General features: G+C 31.2%; 2 protein-coding genes across 2 annotated transcripts in view; both read right to left on the bottom strand.

Annotated features, from left to right (window-relative positions):
* The window catches only part of LOC131842891 (formin-binding protein 1-like), a 51,660-nt gene that overhangs the window by 10,965 nt on the left and 25,501 nt on the right, over positions 1 to 15,194 (bottom strand). Inside the window, exons 2-4 of the mRNA XM_059191458.1 lie at positions 4,494 to 4,609; positions 2,426 to 2,476; positions 1,974 to 2,118 (exon numbers count right to left, since the gene is read on the bottom strand). Of these exons, the coding sequence (XP_059047441.1) occupies positions 1,974 to 2,118; positions 2,426 to 2,476; positions 4,494 to 4,609 (312 nt within the window). The remainder of the gene's footprint in view (positions 1 to 1,973; positions 2,119 to 2,425; positions 2,477 to 4,493; positions 4,610 to 15,194) is intronic.
* The window catches only part of LOC131842897 (zinc finger protein 479-like), a 220,593-nt gene that overhangs the window by 181,832 nt on the left and 23,567 nt on the right, over positions 1 to 15,194 (bottom strand). The gene's annotated exons all lie outside the window — the stretch shown is intronic.

Genomic DNA, 15,194 nt, shown 5'->3' with positions numbered 1-15,194 from the left:
AAAGCCACTGCACTGAACCACTGCTATTTATAGTGAAATATTTACAGAAGTAAATTAGTCTAAAATCGTCTGAACGTTGCATATGTTACCTAATTTTATACTTATATTATTATTAAGGTATATCTTTTTGTTGTAAGTCTACCTAAAATTTTTTACTAATACAATACTAAAATTATGTAAATATACATAAACAAATAACAGTGAGAGGTTAGGTGCATAGAGAAATAATACTATTTAACTTTAGATTAGGAAAATAATTAATTACTCTTAATAGTTCTCAGAAAGATATGGGGGTAATTTAGATGTGAATATGAATTTGATTGGATTTTATGTCGAGAGGTAAATCATTTCCATCTTTAGTGGCCTGTAATAAAAAATATTTCAGAAAAAGAGTTCGCATTGTGACCAGGATCAGAAGTAAATTGCTAGATGGGCGAAGGTTACGGTTGAGCTGGGAACAGTATGCAATTAATAATAAAACGATCAACTTATTTAAAAGGTCATTGTTCATATCCGGGTAGCACACGTCAGCATAATCAATATAGAGAGTCGTAGGGAATGAGTAAGATCTTGATACTAACAGGAAGGAAATTGAGGAATTTCCTTCGATATAAATTACGCAAGGTGTGTTTTACATCAATTTATCTCAAATATTGATTGATTTAATCTCACGAGCGTTCAGACCGGACGGTATAATCTGTAGATAGTATTGAAACTTCTAAAGTAGATAAAACTCACTAAGTATACTGTAATATGAATTTTAAATCCATACAGTTGGGCATCGACTGGTACTTGCGCAGAGATACAAAGGAGAACGGCGCTATTGGGCCAAAGATGTAATTTATAATATTTTAATAACCAGCGAATTTTAGGAAATTACCAATACATATTGTCTTTATATACCCAAACTTTTTTATGTGTATATATACATTTCGAGCAATGAGTTAATTAAATTGCGTATAAACTCAGTAATAATGTTATAAAATATGCCGCATAAATATTGTATACCGACTCATGTTTATTTCCCTATTCGAGTTGATAAATGATTGCGTTATAATAATAATAACTCTTATATCTTTTTTTCCTATTTTAGGGCGATAACCCTTGAATAAATGCGTATGACTGAACAACACAGGCGGTGGCATTGAACAACATACACGGCATTGGTCTGTAAGAAAAATAATGTAATCCTATCAATATGTAAATATTGTAGGTTACAAGAATCGATAGAGATAAATACGATTGATCCAGAAACCAGACATCTTGAGAGATCAATACGTACTTGGTGGTTATTCGATGCGTTTATGTATCATTATTGCCAAAACTAAAATAAATTCAAATTAAAAAATAAAAATAAAACAAATGCAACATTATTAACAAAAAGGAAGTCAATATCAAATGAGACAATAACTCAATATAGAAATTACGAACAATATTCTTTTTACACAGTTTATAGAAGATGAGTCAAACAGTCTGCAGTTCTAGTTACCAACCGTGGTGGGTAAAGCTGGTACCATTCAATCCAAATAATCTTAACAAAGTTTCATTTATCTTAATAATCAAAAACTTGATTTTGAAACATTATGTATATGTATATTATATTATTTTGTTATAGGTAATGAAATCGTTTTTATTGTGGAGTAATATATAGAAAATCAATGAAGTATTTTATTTTACAATCCCTAGAAAAGAGGATTATAGTATCGGTTTAGTAACAAAGAGGAAATTAGCGATGCAATATACATAGGTATTTTTTTATCTTCAAGATTCAAAGAGGAAAAACAGAGTGGGAAAAACCTATTAGCTGGTTATTGTTTTCTACATGTAAATAAATAAGGATATTACTAGAACGTAATATTATTAAAGTGTATGTCATCTGGCTTGCCCTTTGCCTTTTCTCCGTGTATGGGAAGAAAGATTTAATAGAACTCAGAACCATTTTGTTTAGATTCAGATAAAAAGATAAAGCTTACCTTTCTTTCTTCTCTTAATTCTTTGGCGAGTAAGTGCAATTCTCTAAGAACATTGGACTGTAAATTTTCAGCGACAACTTCCCGTTGTCCCGCAAAATCGCCTAACTCTTCCAATAACTGTCTAAACGCTTTGCATGATGTATATCTGGAATAGATTAACAGCATTCTTAACATACATAACACAACAACATGGTCGTGGGTCATTAGTAGTTTATGAATAAATATTAAATGCACTTTCTTCATCCATAACAACTTTTACACGAAAGCTGATAATTATTATATTATAGATTTAAAATAAAAATAAAAGTTGAAAGACGGTTGCGTCTAATTATCAACTTTTGAAAATAGATATGTTTAAAATATTTGTTGGCAACTCTCGGTGTGTGAGCGGGACTGTTTTATGGTTTTTTTTTTATATCCATTTGCTTATACAACAGAAAACATTTACTTACTGATATTCGTCCTCCTCTTTTCTTTTTGGTTGATAATTTTTGACAAGCCTCCTGTAAATAAAAATTACTGAATTTAATAATGAGAAACAGGATAAATTACATACTTAAAAATATTGTGGAATCTTTTAGTAAATGACATGTCTTATTTTAATTATTATTTGTAGAAATAGAATAATTGTGCGTGTCTACTCAGCGGATTTTTATTATTAGATTTATTTATTGTACAGTAACCCATCTAATTATTTTTAATATTATCATTATACTGTACTACATTCAACCACGAAACGATCCATTTGAGTCACAGGACTACTGCAACAATATGTTATTGGTAGAGAACTGGCAGGTTATACTATGTTGAGACTAAATACTACCATCTGATTACGTTTTGTAAGTCGATTGGATAAAAGGACATGGCAGTATAAGATTATAAAATATGATAACCAAATCATCCAACATTCAAAACAATTCCTACTGAGTAGGTATTTATTTAAATTTATTACGTAGAAATACCTCATAAAATATTCTATATAAAATAGTAAAAGTGAATCAATAGAAAAACCGGTGTCACTGGTTTGCATTTACACATTTCTTTGAGTTCAACTTTCTTAAGAATATTCAGTAAGATATGTTGAACAGGATATTTTATTTTTATATACGTTACATAATATTTAAAGTTCCCAAGTTATCTTACGGATTACGCGATTATTAATACATATTATTTAAGATATAATGCAAGAACAGACAATTGTCTTTGATTGTGTAAATAATTGCTGTAGTAATAAATAATAACATAATCATTACTTGTGAATACGGAATATACTTTAATTTGTAACCGATTTTAAATATGAATAAAGGAAACGATAACAAAAAAAATTTCGTGGCTTTGTATGCCGTCTGATTTGCTTTTATGACGTGCCGTGCCTACCATTTATAACTGTGTTATAATATCTATTACCTACTATGATTAATATTCACCACTCATTAATAAAATGTTCCAATCATTTGATATTACGGCATATTAAGTATTTTAAGTATGACATTAAAATCCGATCTTCAAGCCACTTGAATATTAAAAATCAAAGATGTTTGTGACCAATTATATTTAGACTGTATTAGAATTTATTCATGATGTGCATATTATGTTTTAAGTTATAAACTTTCAAATTATATAAGATGTATTTTTTTACATTCCGGTAATTGACACGTGTGCTACGTGTGGATTATGGCGAATGGGTATTTATATGATAAAATGGAACCAAAATTTTTTTTGGACTATCAATAAACCGCATTTTAGTATAATAAAAACCTTCACTTTTTTGTCCTTTTTTTAGAAATATAAAAGTACAGAGTTGTCCTTTGATAGCATTATGTCCTAAAATCGATATTAAAGCTTTAATTATTATAATTACAGGGTTTATGTGCAATATCAATAATAGCGTCAATGGTTTCACTACAAGCAAATGATAGAGGTACAAAGATCACACGACACTGCCATTGTTATGAAAATTATCCATATGCCATTATTTATTGTGACAGAAATAAACAATTTTTCATTTCTAATAGCTAGTTGTATTTTATTTTTAATAGTTCAAATTTGCTCTATCAACGATATTTTATTATCAGCGAAGTCCGTGTTTATATCGTTAGATGGAGATTTATTGCGTCAGTTTTTTGTACACACGGCCATTGGTGGGCATATCACGGGGCCTTTAGTGGTAACCACTACATATCTATACGGGACTCCTTATAAAAATAATTACATTTTATAATAGTTACTGTAAAACCATTTCGTTACTAATGAAACATTTCATTTTCTATTTATTTCCGTTTCCGGTCTCACGAATAACGCAATGAAGTTGTCGGCTAGGTAAGGAAGCAATCCACCTAAGGCATTGTATAAATTGTACCATGTAAGTCATGTCATATAGCGGATATTCTATATACATTTATGCTTTCCTTTAGGTGGACTTGGCATCGACTTGTTTACCTATACCAAATTATATAGAAAATAATGGTTCTTAAGCTAGCATAGATTACTTCAATATAATATAATATTACGTAACTATACCTGAGTTTTCCTGCATATTCTAATTCTATTGCGCACCTCTCCTTAACAAAGTTTCCATATTTGTCAAGAAATTCAATTCCTTTGTGTGTGTGGGCGGCTAAGTTTTCATATTGATCCTGCGAACAAAACAAGATACATGAATACTGTAATCGTGACCAATGATTAATATCTTCAAGGACACAGAGTAGTGTGGTCATCGTTGAACCATGAGGAAGTCGTGGTACATACGAGGCCGTCTCAGCTGGAAGTAGCGCGTTACGGCCGATAATTCGGTAGTACTAAATTAACACAATTAGCTGATTTAATGTTTCATTACTAATTGTACACCGATTGCATTATCATTATATACGTATAGCAAAAAATAATAACAGTTTATAATTATAATAACAAGTTTCAGTGCACTTTAAATGTGTAAATCATCAACCTAACCATTGAAAACATTGCCAATTTGCCGTAATATTAGAGGATTGTGTCATTCATATTTGATTCGAGTTCGCTTAGTAGGAGTACTCTTAAAAATCATTCAGAAATATTGGTAAGTCTTCTAAAAATCACAAATTACACAGATTTGTAAGCCTTTGTTAGTTTAGTACCAATCCTCTTTTTTTCAAACATTCAATTTTATGAAACCGTATAATTTATATGTCTTTCTATGAATCACCAAACAGCAAGTAAAGAAAGTTATCTTTAAATAGTTTTTTTATAAAAAGATAAGTAGGTCGTGGTAGGTATTAATAGTAAGCGGCTGATTAAAATAAAATTCTTTCGTTATTATTGAGTTATTTATACCTACTAATTTATACATACGAAACAGGAAAAAAGTTGAATTTACGTATTTTTCCTTCTAATGTTTGTATAGGCGAAGGTTTTGTGGAACCGCTTTCCAACAGGTGGGCGGTCAATTTCTTGCAATTCCAGTCGTATATTTAAAAAGATGATAAATATCAGTCTATTAAAATAATAAATGTCTTAAAGCATGCAGATAACTAATATATTTTTTTGTTCGTAACTAAAGAAAATTTATAAATATATAAATAGAAATAAACTTTCAAGATTTTCAAAACAATAATTATATGAATTAATTCCATAAATTAGTTCTCTTGTCGAAAACTATTCAAATAAGTCAATGCCCTCTAAAATGGCTCTGAAATGACTTCATAATGATCGTAAAATCTATTAAAAACTTACCGAAATATTTGAGTAACCAAAACAGTCATAAAATTCTTAACAATTCAAAATGTTAGTAATAGCTACACTATAATAAATTGTTATAATAAAGAATTAAATATAAATAAAACTATACATTGCCTCATACTGACATTAAATCACTATAAATCTACTAACTATATAATTATGTACATTTGAAATAGTTGTAATTATATAGATGTATTTTTTTTGTGTCAAATAGTGCGGTAAATTAGGCTTTGGTTTCTCGCTCCCGTAATGGGCGTTTGGGTGGGAATACAGAGATTGCGTGCCGAGATGCGCACGCGACGCTCCCATCAGCCGCCCTTGACTCTCACTGAGGTATTTACAGTACAACGACACGTCAGTGGTTGCTGTATCCACTTCAGATAAAGGATATAAAGGAGTGTTTATATCAATACTAATGTATATTTCATTGAATGGCCCTGTTTAATTCGATCTCTAAATTATGTTTATGTTTTGTTTACTTTGTTATTTTTGAAAAAAATATACACGTAACTACTTGTGGTACATAAGATTGTAATTTCAATTGTTATGGATTTATATATGACTATTTCAGCATAGCGTAGATGTAAGATAATGGATCTCACGAATAAATAAAAAAAATATATTGATGAGGTATTAGTAATGAGAATAATTCGTAATAGCCCCCGAAAGTCATAGAGGTTAATTCCTGGTGAATTCGTCATAATGGGCTAACTAACTTAATTTCAAGCTCTTCCTATTATATACTTTATTGGTGCCTCGCGAGTGTATACCATAAGAACAGGCGGGGGCAATAAGTATTTTATTGATTTAATGAAATGAATATGCCTAGTACCGTTGAACGTCTATATATTCAAAATATATTCAAAGAGAGATAAAATTAATAATAACATTACTTTTAATAGGTCAAATAGTGTGCGGAAGACCGCGCTATGGTGTATAATAACAATGTGTGACAACTAATAGCTTTAATTGAACGCATGAAGTAACGTCTGCAACAAGTCATTGTACCGCTACTGAATGAAACTTGAAAATTTCTATTTTTAGAAATGACAACACTATAACAAGATACGTTTATTAAATAAACCAACATACTAAATAAAAAGATACAAATAAAGATAAGAAATTGATAACAGCTATTGTGGCCTTTACAATACCTAAAAAATAATTAAAATTAAAAAACATAAAAAATTACTTACAACCGCATTATCAGATTATCGATTACAGATTATTAAAGTCCGCTTAATAAAAAAAATATCAGAGTATTATAAAATAAAGTATCGTAACATATTATACACCAACATTTTTATTGTGTAAAAGAATTATCTATATAATATTATAAACAGAACTGACTATGTTATATTTAGTTATTATTACAGCAGAAAGTAATGTCCCTAATTACTGCACCGCTTTGAGAAACTTTGTTTGAAAGCTGCATTATTTCATACTGACATAGGAGTTATATATTACTTATAGTATATTAATTTTATCTTCAAACCTCCCAAAGTTATATGTACCAGGGCAAACCCGCGCGGTCCATTAGTAATTAGTTTTCAAATAACAGTCAACCTAACAGTAATAACATATTATTTTTTGCAATAAACTGCATTGTGGAATACAATGAGGTATCGTAATGACCTATGTTTCATTAACTTGTACATGCTGTCACCGGCACCATGCTATCATGCTATCTATAATACGCGCAGAATAATATCGATTGCTAGCACCTATACTTACGAGTAGTAGTAAAATGCAATTCACATGCAGCCAACCGTATAATTTTCCTTGATTAGATACGAGTTACATAGCATGGCTAGGCCCGCGTAAATTAGAATAAACAGTATTCTACATATTAATTTATAATATATGTAATGTAGATTTTTTATATTAAATTTAAGCATTTCTCGAAGTTTTGTAAAATACACACAACATATATGTGTATTTTACTAAACTTCGAGAAAATATTACTTTCAATGATTCACCAAGTAATTACACGTTTAGTATATTGAATAATATACGGTATAGAGTACTTTATTTGTCAGGCACATATAACAATCTAAGGGATTACCTACTTGTGAAAAAGGTAAAATTTTAAATTCCTACCTTGTTGTCGTGTACTTTGTGATGCCGATTTTCTTTACAATTATAATTATTATACACCGTGAAGAAACGGAAAGAATATTTTCCTAAAGTCCTATCAGAGACGCAAATTATTTCGATCACGTACATTCTCAACAATTAGTTTGCATTGATGATGTGTGTATAATAGCCAAACGGAATAATAAAAGAGTATAGATTGGACTGTTCTGCTTGTATGATAAGAGGTGATGTTGACAATAAACTTTCATTCTCATTTCTCTTTCATACTCTTGTAAACGAGAGATTATGTTGATTTTATTTCATTTGAGGCAGGATATTCTTTACCAATATGTCTCGATAATATTATTATGGGACACACACAGAATGTATTGAAAAATCATCAAAATCGGTAAGAGATTTCTTTAGAACCTATTCAAAAATAACTATTGTTAGTGAAATACTTGTGTTTTGAAATCAATAAATTATTCATTCTGAAAAAAATATATACGCATATTATCTTTGATTGAAACCGTTGGTTATTTCATTATTGTTGCTTGAGACATCTGTATTGTCAGATCGTATACTATTGAATTAATAATTTTGACAATCATGTACGTTCACATTTTACAATACGCTTTTCAAATGCGGCAGATTCTGAGATGAACGGTTACGATACGCAACCGGTTCCACATATATTAGATCTTAACGATTTTAAACGTTTTAGCGATACACACAGGATTTAAAACTGCAAAACTTGCCGCTGAGCGCTGTTCTGCGAATACAAGTGACATGACAGATAAGTCGTCAATATTACTTACCTGCTCTATCATAATGGCACTATTCACGTCCTAAATATCTAAAAGTAGTACGTACCATACTTGCTAAGCGTTCATTATATTTTAACGACATAACATTACAAATGTACCGTTGCATTTGGAGTCTATAACGCTTGTAAACATATGTCGAATAAAAAGTGAAAGCTTTCTTATTCATATATGAAACAAATCTGACAGAGTTATAATAATTATCATTTATAGTCATAATCATGAACCAAACGTGCACTGCCTGTATATTTTTTATATATAATAGCATGTTAACATATACAGTTATGAATGTTGTACTCATAGAAAAGAAAAAAAAATCTACAATAGTTAATGTGGAATATTGTAGCGGGCCGGTTCGTTAACCTGACTGGTGGATGGTAGCATTGCACGACGTCAATGAGAACGCGCTGTAGTCGCCGAGGCAGTGGTTAGCTGGCTGGCAAAACGGGACGTGGGAGAACAGGCTCCATGACAAGTCCATATCTTAAGACGATAAGATTTTACGTGCTCGTAGAAGCAATTACTTTGCAGATTATTATAACCGGAGCTGTTTCTAGAGCCAGTAAGGTTGAGCGTGTAAAACAAGTGAATAATGAAAAGCCTTGAGCATTTACCACAGCGTAACTACTATTTTTTTGTTGAGTAGATATTTGAGGTGGAAATTCTTATACAATCAATTAGCAACTAAGTTTTTAATTGTCGGAAGTAATTTTACTTTAATCAATTTATAAAATAAAGCTGTAATTATTACAGCTTCATTTTATAAATAAAATCTGTCGGTTATTACCTTTTCATGATTAAACAGCTGAACAGATCTAAATGAAATTTGATATCAAAATAGATCACAGAGAAAAGACACAGACGATCTAAAAAATAATAAGGGGAGGAAATTTTAAGAGATAAGACGAAGTAATGGGTAAAAGGTAATAAACAATCACTTCTAATTTATAACTCTGAGACATGGGTTTGTGAGATAAGTAAATATTTGTGTAATTTCCCAAATATTTGTTCCAAGCACAGAAACACGCACAATGTTAATCACCAGAAAAGAATTTGTATCGTGTTTTGTGGCACCTAAAACTTTAAATACAGTATTAATTCTACAGAGATGACAATAATTACTGATGACTACAGAAACACCTGAAATGTCCATATTTTTCTGTGCTATAACTATCTAGTGATATCAGATTAATTAATATAAAGACAAAGCATTAGTGCCATGAATGACGAAACAAGTTGATAATAATCATTAATATGACAATAACATAAAACAAAAGATTTTCACTATAATCGGAATTAATAAAATATATCACGTAAGTAAGTCACCTGTAGCCTTGAGAAATATGGCATAAATTAACGGAAACGTTTGAAAAATATTCAAGTGTGTCAGTTCGTCACGTCGTAGTCGGTTAACGACGGTTGTTGGGCGGTGCCGGCCGACCGATGGAATGCGCACACGCAATGTTCGGACAACCATCCACCATCTGTATGCAAAACACGACTCCAGTGGTTACTGACATGTTGTACGGCTTCTGATACCTTGCTAATTATTATATCTATTAATAACTATTCAACACAATACACTATTATGTAGTTAAACATATGTAAATATCGTTTTCGATGGCAAATACTCGCAAATAATCAAATTAACGGAAACTACGGCAGTACCAGAGATGAAACATGGTGAAAATTATTTATTCACATAGATTATTTTACTTTATCTTTAACCTCCAGTTGAGAAGCTGGAGAGACTGGCCATTTGAGTTCTTAGTTTATTTGGAAGATATATTTCGCCTACATAAAGATATTTGAGTTTTATGTTCACTCCGATTGAATATAATAAAACCATTTATTGGCATATTATTTTTGCTACTTTGATCTGCGTGATGTGTATTATTTTGCTAAACGTCACTTGGTTTTTAACTCTACAATCAATTTTGTAAATTGGGCTCTTAATGTCTGAATTTGAATATATGTACATTATTGTGTGATATTATGCTATACCTTTCATAGTTTCTAAACTTAATTGATGCTTCTGCACATCTTCTTACTTTAACACGATTTAAGTTTATTTTGGATGGTACAAAATTTTTAACTCAACTTATTATTTAGGTTGTTCAAGTTTCAATCTTATACAAGCGTATCACATCAAGTACTTCAGTGTCAACATTACTAAAATTCTACTTTATGGTAATAGAGTTAAACATTATGTTATCTATAGCCTAGTCATTAGAAAATAGAACAGCGTGTCACAGTAATATGACGAATTCGGCATTCACGTCAGGTATGTCGTTGAACTTACACCGGAATGGAGTTGTTGATACATAATTGTGGCGTGCCGTCGAATCGGTCGTCGGCGCTGTCAATACTCGGTAATTGCTACATATCACACATGATAATCAAACAAAACATTATAATCGCTATATGGATACTACACTTATGGTTCGTGCTTTACATATTGAACTAAGTTCAGTTAGAGTCAATTATGGTACCTATTTGGCATGTTTGAAGCCTGTCAGAAACTACAGATTAGAAACGATAATTGTGTTGTTATGTTATTGCTCAAAGAAATTATTACTACTAAAACACGGAAAAGAAGTTTAAATTTTTGTAGTGATTATAATGCTTGTGTTTATCAATAATTTGCTAGCCTTGCTTACATACTAGTGAATGCAATCCCGATCCCGCGGGATCCCGATATCGCAAGATCTCGTGTAAATTCTCGTGAAAATTAAAATCCTGACGCATCATATGACGAGATCCCGTTCGAGATTGACGGGATTGGGCGGCAGTGAAAAAGAAATAAAAAATATAATCACACGATTATATCGTAAAGAACCAAACCAAGCAGATATTAATACGGCAGTACTAATCGAAGATGACTTGCCTCTTTCAATGATTGCAGAAGATTTGAATTTACGTGCTGCACAAACTAATAAATCGCTTCAAGAGGAATTAGAAGAAACTCTGCGAGCTTCTAAAAGTCCTTTTGCACGTATATCCACGTCCACGAGCTTAGAGAAATTAGAATCTACCATTAAAAAAGAAATGGATTTGTTTGAGTGTGGAGGAACAAGGGTGCGATTTTTGCAGTTTGCATATAATTGCTTCGCCACGCTGTTGCCAACCAGCGTTGAGTCGGAGAGGGCATTCTCAGCAGCGGGGTACATTGCAACGGACATTAGATGCCGTTTAGCAGATGAAACTATTAATACCCTTTGTTTTTTAAGGAGTCATTTTCAAAATCACTCTTTTTCCTAATTCCCTTGAAATAAGCTTATTGTTTTGATTACCTAATTTACCTACGTTAATTTCCTTACAACCTGATTATTATTTAGTTGGTAAGATAAAAGAATAAAGGTTTTTATTTTCTTTCGAGTAATATGTTATTTTAGTTAACCTCACTATCACAAACAAGCAGTTATTAGCTTTTTCAGTCATCTGAATTCAACATTTTTTTTTAATTTAGACGGGATCCCGAAAATTCCGGGTGATGATATTTCTAATCCCGCGGGATCCCGAATTTGCAATCTCGAGTCGGGATTGCATTCCCTATTACATACGTGTATATAACCCAAATTATATTATACATTATCTAAATTCAAGGATCCTGATAGTGATGTGTTTTATCTGTACGTGTCTCATCACTTTCTCCATCAGTTGGAAAGTAAACTTTTTCTTCCTACCCAATGTATAGAGAAAATAGAGGTACAAGTTACAATTTTATCCTTTTATCAAATTTCATATATGTATCGTTGTGGTACTTAACTTTAAAGTCATGTGTAAACAGGGTATTTAATCTTGTTGATGATTCAAAACATACAAGCAGGTGATCTACTTGCTTGCTGCACTTAAAGAACAGATACCTACATGACTCATTCTATGCATCATCAAACGCTTCCATAATAAATTAGGCAAATTATTTAAAATTGTTATCTATTAATGCCCACTCAATATTGATTAAAGAAGTTTTATCCCCCTTACCCTATCCTAATTCTACCTAAACCGATTACTTGGGAGTTATAGTTTCGGAAGATTTAAGTCCAGTCAATAATATTAGATTTAAATAAGAATGCAGCCGAAGATTACTTTAGGAGACCACAGAGCAATTATATTTTTAAAAATCTTCTAACAGTAACTATAAAAATAGTAGTATAAAGTAAATCTGACTCAAGTCAGCGCCTTGCAATTATATTACAAGCAGGTATTGTAAATGACCTTGCGTTCTAGGTATCAGAACGTCTCACATGAATGCCAATGTCAACTGCACACCACAACGTATAATGTCTCAGATAACACTGTTTTATCAAGTTTCACAGGCTTGGATTGCGAAATTTAGTTTTCAGCAAAATTATTTTCTACTTATATTCATTTTTATCTTTATACCACTATTGTTATAAATGTGGACATAAGCGATATTTTGAAAATAATTTCATTTAATATTATATATTTCCGTGGAGTTCATAATATACATAACTTCACCTACTATTACGAAACGATCGTAAAACCTGATAAAGGAAGTTACTTGGTAGAACCAACGTGACTACTTTTTAAAATCACTAGAAGAATAAATGAAGCGAACAAAAACGAAGACAAAAGGAGTTGAATAAAAACTTAGATGTAAAATCAGAGGTCTTCTTTAATGACCTTCCACACGAGTTCGCTGTCACACGGACAGATCATTTCCGTTATGTCTCGACAACTCGATACACCGACATCGATTGTAGTCATGCCGGAACAGTCGCCGACGAAAGTAATCACTCTGATTTACTCTTGGATGAGTCACGGAGCAGGAACGCCCCGGCCTTTAGCTGATTAGCACTCATTACGCATCGGACAAAGTTAATCAGTCAACAATGCCCACTAACGCCATTGGTCGACTTGATAACGTTACGTGATTTTGATACGATCAATAACAAACATTGCGCCATGCGTCGCATGTTGCCGCGGTGAAAACAATATGCAGTAAAATTAATATCTTGAATAAAAACATGATAGCGAGTTATTATATGCTTTCCGTTAATTAGATATAGTAATAATAGTATAATCGTTAATTACATTGTGACGCTTTAAGGACTCACTAATTAATAGTTACGAAAACTTGTTGAGTGTTGAAACCAATGTTGAGTACAAAACAAATGTTTATATTTGTTTTGTACTCAACATTGGCTACGTTTATACCAATGATATGAATATGATTAATATTCAGTAAACATAAATACTGTCGCGCTTTCTTAATTTTTTGTAAGTTACAGTAGGAAACTAAATATTCCGTATTTTCCATAAAGAACTATAACCTTTTATTTTATAAACAAACATTATAGCTTAATCTCAAATAAAAAAAATATAATTATATTAAATACTACAAACTATAAATACCATATAGTTACCACACCCAATAGTAGTTAAGATGACCTCATCATTGGCTTAAACAAAACAATAAATAAACACAGCACATAATACTTGATTAGTGTAAGTTATCATCATTATGTATATATATACTTATCACAACAATAAATACATAGAAATAAGAATAAGTGTTTGAATTTTATTTTCTTTTATATAGTAATTTATCTCTGTATATTACATTTAAGTAACATAAGACTTAATTTCTTTTGGGATTAAATTTCCGAGAAATTGAAATATTGTAAAAAGAAATGTGAATCCAATCGTCGTTGTGGTTAAAAATAGTCATAAAATATGATTACACAAATACTACTTGTTGTCTTGTCCGTGTGTCATAGTAAAACATTAAAATCAATAAACTTCCTTCCAGTACTGCAAATGTTTGATTTTCAATCTAAATCGAGTCGTGCTTGCCCCAAGACTAAATTCTATATTGGTCGGGGTGAGTCACGTGCGATGACGTCATGGGGTGCCGGGCGTCGGGGCGCGTACCCTTGAGCGTCACGCGGTGACTCAAACGACGTCTCGCCGCCTACAGACAGGATAAAATTTATAAATACAATATGGGTACCTAATTCAGAAAATCGTACATTACCGTTATGTTCACATTTTCACAGACTGTTTTGTTATAATTTATTGTTTATTAAAATTACAACATAATCGTATGACGTTATATATATAAATATATAATTCAACATTATTGTCATTATTATACCCAATAATAAAATACGATTTTTTTCTTTAACAGCATATTAATGACTATTCCAAAAGTTATTTAAGGTAAGTAAGTAGTAACTTATATTTTCTTAAAAGCAAATTATTTCACCTTATAATATACGAAATTGAACAGCGCATATATTTCTAGCTTAACAATATTATTCATTATTTTGAATATTTGAAAGCACTGTCTCGAATACACATACAAAATGTTCGACAACACAGCTGATTATAAAACCGACTTGACTGTTAAAATGCGGTCACCTTATACACAGATAGATGGAGATAGGAAATATAAATAGTAATAAAAACAAGAAATGGGCACAAATAAGACTAAACTTGTTTTTTGTATAGTATGTAAATGATTGTGTCATCATCGCCGTGTAATCAATTCTAAATTAGGTAATTTCATTAGTTGTGAATTAATCAACTGTTTACAATGTCAATTGCTACTATGCAGCACTAAATTAATTCACTTTCTTTT

Source organism: Achroia grisella, unplaced genomic scaffold, assembly GCF_030625045.1.
Source record: "Achroia grisella isolate CSIRO2021 unplaced genomic scaffold, CSIRO_AGI_Agris_v1 utg2671, whole genome shotgun sequence".
NCBI lineage: Eukaryota > Metazoa > Arthropoda > Insecta > Lepidoptera > Pyralidae > Achroia > Achroia grisella.
The sequence above is the reverse complement of the archived record's forward strand: the minus strand, read 5'-3'. Positions and strand labels throughout refer to the sequence as shown.